Here is an 11,031-nt window from a genome sequence, read left to right as displayed (position 1 = left end):
TGATGCAGATCTCATTTAGACGGTTTCTGTGTGTTCAGATCTCATGGGACAACTAAAGATGCTTTAGCATCTCACACATAGAGAAGGGAATGTGGCATTCTATTACTAGGGCCAGAAAACATCATGACCAGATAATGTTTGAAAAGAAAATAGGTGCAAAAATTGCACAGGTCAGATTTGCAAACTTCATATGAAAGAAAATGGGGGGAGAACGAAGGGGAGGCGTACAAAAATTAAGAGAGTTGTGTTTAATTTTAAGTACTGCTTCAGCAACAGAAAGGTGGGTCTGGGTGCCAGCCAGAGCAGGGCTCTGACACTGTTTTAACAGTATAGTTACACCCTCTGTGGGCTTCGTTTGAACTCACTCAGTTTTAAAGTTGCTTAAACTGGGTTTGTGTCAACCCAGCTGAGATAACTCAATTGAGAAAAGAAAATCCAAGTAGACAGACCATTGGTACTGGGGTTTTTGCTACATAAATACCTGAAAAGGAATTTCCAAATTCACTATGACACAGACATAATACTGGTGGAAAAGGGGAATAATCAGTTTATTTCAGTCACTAAGTCAAAACAAAAGTATATTGACAGTGAATTCATGGTATAAAGAGGCTTTAAAGCCACTAGCCGATGGTCAGTGGAAGATTCCTTTTGCAGGCTTCACTGAAGGCCAGCTGTTGCCCTATCCCTTAAGGACCCCCAGCTCTGAGAAAAGCCTGGTGTGAGTAAGTTGTGCGTGGTGTAAAGCCCTACCTCTGGCTCTACACAGGAATGGGTGCTCAGCATACCTCATGGCAACACAGAAGCTTCAGGTCACGCAGTGGGGACAGAAAAAGCAAACGATAAAATCATGCAGAACAGAAACAAGATGGAAAGTGCGTTTCTTCAGAATCTCATTACATTACATTTTCATTAAATTGTAAGGACTCCGGGTTTTTTCTTTCTTTTTTCTTAAAGGAATGTTTAAGGAGCCTTCTCAGCCAGACCCTGCTGTCATATAACACTCATACCTCCCTGCATTTCTAAACTTCTTCCAGGCCAGTGTGACTTCCAGCCTGAACTTTCAGTTCAAAATAAAGTTTTATTGGAGGATTATGGACAAAAAGTAGGATTTCAAGAACTACATATCCAATACAGCATTAATTTATGCTGTATTTCGTAGTACTAAAAACACTGTATAAAGTGAAAACTTGTACTTACACAGACCTACACCACCTATAAACAAGGCTTTGTGGTTTCACAGGGATCTCTCTTTGGAGGTTCCCTTCTTGAGTTACTGGATTGGTCCTTCTAAATTTCCCTCCCCTCCATGTAGAATTTATGGACCCAGCTGAAAAGGACTAAAAACTAACTTAAATTGTCAGCCTGGATGGAAAGAGCTCTTTCTCTCCACGCAGGATAAATTTTATGCAATTAACATGCCAGGTTGCTCAGTGTCAGTAGTTCATAGAAATGACGACAACTGCTACAGCAACTATAACCAGCTACTGCTGTGCCACCCAGACCAGCCAATTTGTTTCAAGTGCCCTCATCACCACAGAAGCAAAAACAAACATAAACTGAAACACAGCTAAATAAAACATTAATATATCTCCTGGCAACTTACCTCCAGCACATTTTAAAAGACCCTTGAAATCTTTATGCAGTGCAATGCAATTTATTACCTGTCTCTCTCCAAGCTGTCTGACAACATAGCTCTTCTATATTTTTGGAAGCAAAAGTGCTCCAGCTGTTTGACTCTGAAAATAATGATAATTCCTGAAGTCTTGACTTTTAATTTGCCAAGCACTAAACGCACGCTTTCTTACAAAGATGATGACTCAGTTTTTCTCTGGTTTGTTTTGAAAAAGGAGCAATCAGGAAACAAATCATGGCCTCAGCAACAAAAATATTGCTTTTGTAAAAGAAAAAAAAAAAGCAGTCAAGTGAATAACGGCAAATACCTGTGGGAAAAAAAGTATGAGCATACTTTGGAAATGCGCTTTCAATTGGCACTGTGGAGCTTCATGAGGGGGCTGGTTTGATGCTACCTTCACGTTTCACAACTTGTCAATAGCAGCTGGTGCTTTGATATGAGCAGTTACCGCTAACATTTCATAATATGACAATCTAAGAGGTGAAATAGCTTTTGTATTTTAAAATTCATTAAGAGCTGCAACTTAGCACTGATGGATTACTTTCCTAAATCAATGTCTCCTCTGTTGAGTTATATAAAACCATTTAATTGCCATGCAGACAGGAGATGCTAACCTAAAAAAGCAAAATTTAAAAATAAAAGAGATTTAAAATCTATTATAGCACATTATATGTCAGCATCAGCTGTCCCTAGTATCAAGAAGTGATGGAACAACTAGAAATATCATATACACAAGTAAAGGAATAAAATTAAAATTGAATTAGCATTTTGAAGCCACAGTTCTCAAATGCTAAAAAAGCTTATCTCAAAACTGCATGTTTCTGGGTGGGAGAAGGATTTCTAGGACATGCTTTTTTCCTAAGTGAATTTTCCAAGAGTCCTAGTGTTATTTGCCTTCTAGTTCTGTAGTGTCAATATAGATTTCTCATACCAATTTCGTCATAGCCTGCTTCTACAGCGAGAATATCTTGTGTTTGGAAAACATATTAACACATTTTAAGAACATGTTTATTGCATTTAAACTAACAGTAAAAGTATACATGGAGAAAATGTTATTTTCTTAAAAAGATGCCATGTGGTCAGCCTTAGGGTTAACCAACAAGGTTGTTTTAAGCACTGTTTTTAAAAATATTTTCTAGGTGCCTAGACTGGATCCTGGGGAGCAACTGGGGGAAACCCAGTGGATTCTCTTTGCTTCTTGGCTTTTGGGGGATATTCCAGTTTACTTCCTAATGAAGCTTCATGATGAAACACCTACCAAGAAACACCAAACCAGGAAGGCTTAGGTGTCTGTAAGTGAAATAACCTCTTATAGAGGCTACAGAAGTAGCCTATGTTAGTCTGAAGGAGAATAAGGCTGTGGAGACCTTTAGCACAATAGTCAGGTTGTCGAAGAGCACAGCTCTAGCAGGCTCTCTGCTTGCCAGGAAAGAGATGAAGGGCCAGGGGGAAGAATAGCTTAAAAAAGAAGTGAGGAAAGGCCTGAAATTATTTGGTAACATGGTTACAAGCATTACCTCTATTGTAAAACAACTGATTCATGGAGAAGGTTTTTTGGGTTTGGTTTTTAAGCTGGAATGTTTATTCTGTGGTGTATGAACTGATCTCCAAGTGTACAGAAGGAAGGATGATCCAGTCCAGGGTTGCAACCCTAGTGGGGCAGGTGCATCATTAGTGTTCTGTGGGTATTACATCTTCTTTACTGACAGCAGTAATAAAATGTATTCTCCAAGTGTGGACAGGACCTATATGAGAATCAGCCAAAAACCTTGAGTCCTAGAGGAGAAGCTGTCTATGCCTGCACAGAGCTCTCAGCAGGATAAAACTTTGATTAGTGACATGGAGGGTGGAGTGGATGTAAGTTTAATGTTATTATGCCAGCTTGCATTAGACAGCCTTGTGCAACTCTGGCAGTTTCGGAATGCAGTTTGATTACCTTGTCTAGCTTGAGAGCCTGAACAATAGGATTTAAACTTCTGGAATACACCTGACTAGGCTAAATCTTATCTTTAGGAATGTAGGCAGGTAAGTTAACATATATATATATATATATGTATATGATTAATTTTCATATACATATATATACACATACACACACATATATACAGATAGGTTATATAGGTATATATACACCTTGAGCAGGTGGCTTCCCAGTTCTGGGCACCTGCAGCACACTGAACACCTCACTTGCTACTCTCTGAATTCCCCCTGGCTGCTGAGGTGCTTCCAATTGATGTGTGTAATATGGATGCTTCGTATACATTTTTCCCCTCCAACCTCACTGCAAGTTCTTTATGTCCTTTATACTTACTAGTAGTATACTGGGCTCCATATTCATCTCCAAGTCTGTCAACATAGTTCACCTCCTGTAATCAGGAAATGGTGATTAAATGAACATCCAAGTACAGAAGCTGTCAACCTGGTGTTCATCTTTTCTAAAGTTAAAAACCCCAAATGTTCAACTACCTTTTGCACTTACGTGGCTCTGAAAAGCTCTTCTTAAAAAAAAGAAAGTGGCTTCGTCTCTCCTATGATCTTAAGACAGAATCAAGTTCAAAGGTCAATACCAATCACGTCATGTTTAGCATTTATGGGAACAATAAAGGGGAAAAAAAAAAAAAAAAAGATCTCCGTTGAGAAGGTGTGTGCTGCAAGCTCTGCGGTTCTCTGTCTTCTGGGGTGGGTTGCTACAACTCCTAAAAGGAGCTTGTCTGGGGCATTTGGATTTTAACCACAATAAGGCTTTGCTGCTTTTAGCTATGGTTCAGCATCTGGTCCATCTCGTTGGAAGCTCTTTGAGACTTTGTTTCAAAGTTGCAGATAGGGTATGACAGGGGAAAAATGTTATTTATATCCTCTTTATGTGCATAGGAAAAAATTATCTAGAATGAATATATATATGCCATTGACCTGAGCGGGAACATAATCCGCTCTCAAACTACAGAGTGAACACAACTTCTTTAGTGCGTGCAGCGTCTTTGACCTCCGTGTAATTACTTCAGGCTTACATCAATATAACAGTGCCGGGTTTCTTTTCAATTATTTTCTGGGAGTGGCAAGCTCTCTGCCCGGAGTGCTTATTTGTTTCGAATTGGCCTAATTTGCTGAACAATTTGCGCATCCTTTCTCCGGGATCCCACGTTTGCCCGGACGGCAAGGGCTGGGGCTGGGGCTGCCCCAGACCCCCGGTCCGTGGCCGCCGGCGTCCGCCCCGGGGGGCAGCCCGACACCGAGCCCCCTCCAAGGCAGCCACCACGGCAGGGGCCCGGCGCTGACCTATTGCCTACGGATGAGTAAGCAGCAAATGTGGGTTATAACTCCGGCCAGCAGCTCTGCAATTAAGGCGATAATTTCAGGTGTAGCCAGTAGTTGTAATGAATATTTATTTCAACGTACCAAATAAAAGAAATGGCCCGGTTGGGCGGCACGGGGAGGTCTGTGGGTTCTTGGTTTGTGTAGTGCGGGGAGCTGGCACGGCACGGCACGGCACGGCACGGCACGGCTGCTTCGCCCTGTCCCGGGTGGGACAGGGCTTGTGCCCTCCGTCCGGAGCCCATCCCGGCAAAGGGCCCTTCCCGGGAAGGAGGGGCGAGGCGGTGGGCTGCGGCACCGCTGGGTACGGCTTCCCCGGGGCAGAGCCGGGCGGCGGGCAGGGGCTGCACGGCGGCGCGCACGGGGTGGGGGGCGCGGAGCCGACGGAGGGCAGGGCTGGGGCTCCGCGCCGGCTTCCTCGGGGGCTCCCCCTCTGCGAGAGACCCCACAGAGCGGCCTCGCCGGGTCCGGCGGCTCCGGACCCCGTGCTCGCCGGCGTGGTTGCGGGAGACCCCTCGGTTCTCTCCCCGCCGCGGAAGGGGCTATCTGAGGGGGAAGCCGGGCGCCCGGGGACGCAGCGGCGGCACGGGGGGCCGAGGGCCTTCCAGCTGCCCTCAAGGCTGCAGCCGCAGCGAGCCAGAGGGCCGCCCGCGGCGCCCGGCAGCCCCCCGAGTGCTAATTTCTCCCTCTCTGCAGCCAACCTCGCCGGCGCTCCCGCAAGCGGAGCGAGCGCCGCGGCTACCAACTGGCTCTTCCCGGGCGGGCTCCGAGCCGCACGGATGCAAAGCCCCGCGCAGCCGTCTCCTCCCGAGCCCCTCGACCGAAATCCAGGCGCCTGGCTAAAGGTGCGAGGCCGGCGGCGAGCGGTGCCGCGGGAGCCGGGGCCGCCCGCGCTCCGGTAGCATCCTGCCGGGGTAGAGCCGTGCTGCCGGACAAGCACAGCCCGAGTTTTTGGGGTGGGGTTTTTTCTTTCCTATGCTTGTTTGTAAGTTACTGTGAAATGAGGACGTGCGAGGGTCCAGGAGGTGCGAGGCGTGCCGACCTCTGTCCCAGCTGCTTGGTGGCAGTCGGTCGCCGCCGAGAGCGCCGCTCCGCACACAGAGTGCCTTGTTCTTTTGGGGTTTTTTGGGGGGATGGGGAGGCGGGACGGGCGCCGGAGGCGGGGGGGGACCCGCCGGGCCGGGGCGTCCGCCCCGGCCCGGCGGGTCCCCCCCACCCCCGGCGCCCATCTCATTTGCTCGACGGGACGGACCCGAGGTGAACGGCGGGCGCGGTAAGTACCGCTCCCTTCCCCGCGGTTCCCCCTTGGCGCGGCGCAGCCTCCTCCCCATCCATCCCAACCCCTCCCGCCCCTTCCCCGCCGCCGCCACTGGGAGCGCGGCCCCTTTAAGAGCCCGGCTTTGCCTCCCGGTAGCTGAAGGTCATTAAAACACAAAAGCGCTCCAGCGCTGCGGTCCAATATAGCGCATGCGCCCTGCCCGAGGACTGGCAGGGAGACGGCAATATGGCGAGAATGCCTGGCAGCGGCGGCGGAGAGTGGAGCGGCGGCGGGGGAGGCGGAGGCGGCGGTGGGAACAATGCGGGGGACCGGCCGCCCGGCCGCGGCGTCGCCCCCCGCCCGCACCGCTACTGCAGCGCCGGCGAGGAGGAGGAGGGCGAGGAGGAGGATGAGATCCAGGAGGTGCAGATAACGGGGTACGAGGAGGAGGAGGAGGAGGAGGACGGAGCCGATGGGGGGCTGCTGCTGGACGAGGAGGAGGAGGAGGAAGAGGACATGGGTCTGGAGTGGGACGGCGAGGAGGAGACGGAGCCGCTGCCGCCCGCCCCGGGCCGTACGCCGGGCGGCAGCGGCGTCGGCGTCGGGGCGGCCCCGGGGGGCGCTGCGGCGGCTGCCCCGGGGGGCGGCGGCGGCGGCGGCCCCGGGGGGGACGGTGGAGGACGCGGAGCTGGAGGCGGCCCTGCTGCTGCAGCGGCCGGAGCGGGCGCGGCTGAGCGAGAACACGCGGCTGGCCACCCGCTACGCCGTGCGCATCTTCCGCGAGTACCTGAGCGAGAAGGCGCAGAGCCCCGACTTCGAGACGATGGACAAGGGGGCGCTCTGCCGGGTCCTGCGCTCCTTCTACGCCGAGGCGCGCTCCAAGAGCGGGCAGCTCTACTCCAAGTCCTCCCTCATCAGCATCCGCAGCTCCCTCAACCGCTACCTCAACGAGCCGCCCTACTGCCGCACCCTCGACCTCACCAAGGACCCCGAGCTCCGCGCCGCCAACCTCACCCTGGCCGCCGTCATCCGCAAGCTGGAGGAGCAGGGCGCCGGGCCGGTGGTGCAGAAGCAGGCCATCACCCGCGCCGACCTCCGCAAGCTCTACACCTGCAGCGTCTTCAGCACCCAGAGCCCCTTCGGGCTCCTCAACAAGGTCTGGTTCGAGACCTGCATGTACTTTTGCACCCGGGGCCGGGAGAACCAGCGGGAGCTGGAGGAGGACTCCTTCGGGCTGGCCGTGGATGAGGATGGGCGCAAGTTTGTCTACTTCAAGGCGCTGGGGCCCTACCACAAGTCGCGCTCGTCCTCCTGGAGCAAGAAGCGGGCGGAAAGCAGCGACGAGGAGAACCTGCCCCGCATGTATGAGACTGGGACTGAGTTCTGCCCTTATGCCAGCTTTGTCAAGTACCTCTCCAAGCGCAACCCCCTCTGCAAGGCCTTCTTCCAGCGCCCACGGGACCACTGCAGTGAGGGCGATATCACCTGGTACGAGAACAAGGCCATCGGCAAGAACCTCCTGGGCACCCGCATGCAGATGCTCTCTAAGGCAGCCAAGCTCTCCAAGACCTACACCAACCACTGCATCGGCGCTGTCTCCATCGCTACCCTCAACAGCATCGCTGGCATCGGCACCAAGCTGGAGGGACCACAGCCACCACACCACCACCCCCCTCACCACCACCACCACCACCACCTCCTCCACCACCCCACCGGCGGGGGCTGCTACACCCCTGCTGCCCTGAATGGTGGACCACGGGCCCGGCCACCCGCCACCAACCCCTATGTGCTGCCCAAAGACGGTGACGCTGCGCCAGTGAAGGCAGAAGTGGCCGCGGTGGCCCCGGCCAAGCGGGCACTCTACGAGGCAGTGTTCCCGGCGGGGGCCGCAGCCGGTGGTGACGCATGCGGACCCTCCGCCTCCCCCAAAAGATTCTGCCGCCGCCCCGCTGAGCCCCTGGACGCTGCCGCGCCTGCCGTGGTGGTGGTCTCAGTGAAACACGACCCCCTGCCTCACCTCCTCCCCGAAGCCAATGGGCACAGAAGCACCACCTCACCCACAGTAGTTTCACCTGCTATTGTTTCCCCCACACAGGTAACTGGAAAAAGAAAAAAGAAAGAAGGAGAAAAAAAAACCCAAACAGGTGGCACCCCTGCACCCTGTCCCACATAGCCCCCACTGCACCCCTCCTTTCTTCCCCACCGCTCCCAAGGCTGGCCACCGATACACACTGCCAGCCCCGGGGTGCCTCCTGGGGTGACTCACTGTTCAGGCACCCAACGAGCCCTGCTGCGAGTTATCCAACTTCCTCGCCCCCCAGTTTCCTCGCCCCCCCCACCCCCGCCACCGGTCTGGTGGCCACTGGCTTGCGTGCGTGCCTGTGGGTCAGATGCGAGAGGTGCCTGGGTGCTGCCATGCGTCCCCTCGGCGGCGGCACTGATGGCTGCCCTGCAGGCTCTCTCTTTCCCTCCTTTTTCTTTCTTTCCCCCTTTTTTTCTTTATCTTTTTGCGGGCGATGTGAGTTACGGGCCAAAATCGTAGATAAGGGCATCAGGTATCATTAGTGTGTGTGGTGTTCTTGATGTGCTAATGAACTATTTGAATAACCTCAAATGCAGGAAACAGCCGGGAGAATACTCAATTACACACTAGTAATGAGGGTGTAATTTTAAACTTCAGAAGTTAACAAGAGGGTTAATATGGCAATTGCATTCATCTTGTATTTGTTTATTTAAAATTGCTCTGTTTCCTGGCAGTGATCCTCTTCTTTTTTCTTTTTTTCTTTTTTCTTTTTTTCTTTTTTTTTTTTTTTTTTTAATAAGGCAAATTGGCTTTAGTTGCGTTAGTTACCATAGTGGCGAAATATACAGTAGGAGCACAATTAAACGGGTTTAGGTGCAGCTGAACTGTGGAACGAGCCCAAGTTCATTAGATGTGTTGCGTTGAGGTAAAGCAGTCTTGTCAAAAACGCGGTTGAGCTGTGCCTTGATGCGTGCCTTGGGGACCCCTTCTGCTGTGCGCCGGCACAGTGCTGGTGCCTGCTCCCCCTCCCCTCCGACAGGACCTTCATTTTGGGGTGTCTGAGCGCCGGAGCTTAATCACTTCAATTAAAGACTCGCTGCACCTCTGCAATTGGCTTGAAGTTTGGATGTCGTTCTAACTCGGTCTGTGAAGCGTACGCAGTTGCGTTGCGCCCCATAAAATACCACGTTTCAGGCAAGAACTTCACTGCTGGCTGCCCTGCACGGTTACAAAACTCTCCTGACATTCTTGTGTCAAGTAATAACAGGGATCGCGGCCGTCAGCCCCAGAGCGCAGCGCTGGGCGGGCACAGGTATATGACATGCCTGAGCTGTTTCCCAAGTGGAAATACCAGTTCTGGACAGACTGACCCTTTCAAAGAGTTTGCCAGCTAATCAACCCGCCTGAAGGCTGATTGGGGGGAGGGAGAGTGAGGCTTCCAGTGAATGCCTGCATAAACCTCTATGTTCTTTAGAATACCTGTGACCTCTCCTTTCTAGCAGGGGCTTTTTTTTTTTGGACCACTTCAGTGCAGTACTGTAGTTTGATCTCTTGCTGTGCGTATCTGGTGTCTCTGAATGGCTTAGAGGCTTGATTATGTGCAGATAATGTTTTTGTTCTAGCTCATTATTTCAGGTATAAGCTAGCGCTCTTCGCTGTATTTAACCCTAGACTCCTCTTTGCCTCACTTTTAATGACCTTGAAAGTAATTTTGAAACTTCAGGCATAGTTTAGCACTTTTAGGGCAGCAGTGCACACGAATATGGGAAGGGGAAGAGCAGTTCTGATCCAGTTAGCGGTAACGGCGTATGCGTGCCTTTAACCTGTTAAATGAGGTGTCTTGGTACCTTCAGTCACCAGGCTGGAGACCTTGATCTCTACCCCAGCCCACAAATCTCTTCACACTTGCATAAAGCTTAGGCGACGAGAAATCCAGCTGCTGTACTGTTTGTTGCAGAGCTGTGCTTCCTATGTGAAGCGTTCGGAGCTGTAATTCTCATTAGTGGCAGACTATGGGGAGAAAAGGAGAAATATCTAAAATAGATTACAGAGTACACAGGCATGCGCTGTTTTCTTAAGTGTATCAAGAAAATGAGCAATCAGCAAGGATACTAGACAGTGTGAGGTTTTTGCAGCAATTACACGGAAATGTTCATTGCCGTTCACAGTTTAATGAGCAAAACAAGCTGCCCAGCCACTTTTGTAGTTGAATCTTGCCTTTTCTTCAAAACTCATTAATTTAAGTCTTTAGGAGAAGGAAAATTCTCTATTTTTTTTGTCTTTTTAATTGCCGATTCTTGTCATCAGTTTTAACTTACACACTTTTTCTGGGATGTGACAAAACGAAAAAAATACAGGCTGTGGAACAGATTTCCTTGGGAGAATGTTAATGCTAAACTTTCTCTCCTTAGCTACATTTTATAATAGTTACACTAATCGAGGTTCAGGGCATTTCCTGGGGAAATTAATGACTGGCTGGGGTTAATGGCCCAAGGCATTGCCTGAAGCCATCGACTCTCCCAGCCAGTCATTAATCCCCAGGAAATGCCCTGGCCTTCAATCGTTATTGCTTAATTATAAACAAAGACTTTCCAGGCCATTTTACTGAATGCATCTCATCAAGTAATGTGACACTAAATTCCGCTGTTGACAAATATTACTGATTCCTGGAAGACATGAAAGTCCTAAGTTTGTCATTTATTGGTTGTCTTTGTAATTATTCTTCCAGGGAAGGATTTTGCTGACCTCATGAACTTGGTGAAAAAATGGTAGTGTGATGAGTGGTTTTCTTAGCATCTCTATACT

The 11,031-nt window shown here is 50.6% G+C and overlaps 1 protein-coding gene across 1 annotated transcript in view; it reads left to right on the top strand.

Moving 5' to 3' along the window:
• Positions 1-6,420: 6,420 nt before the first annotated feature.
• The window catches only part of KCTD1 (potassium channel tetramerization domain containing 1), a 69,609-nt gene continuing 64,998 nt past the window's right edge, over positions 6,421-11,031 (top strand). Inside the window, 2 exon segments of the mRNA XM_040587530.1 lie at positions 6,421-6,884; positions 6,886-8,298. Coding sequence (XP_040443464.1) covers positions 6,450-6,884; positions 6,886-8,298 — 1,848 coding nt within the window. The 5' untranslated portion in view covers positions 6,421-6,449.

The sequence above is a fragment of the Falco naumanni genome, chromosome 3, assembly GCF_017639655.2.
Source record: "Falco naumanni isolate bFalNau1 chromosome 3, bFalNau1.pat, whole genome shotgun sequence".
Lineage (NCBI taxonomy): Eukaryota > Metazoa > Chordata > Aves > Falconiformes > Falconidae > Falco > Falco naumanni.
Note: the sequence above shows the minus strand (reverse complement) of the source record. Positions and strands in the feature narration are given on the sequence as shown.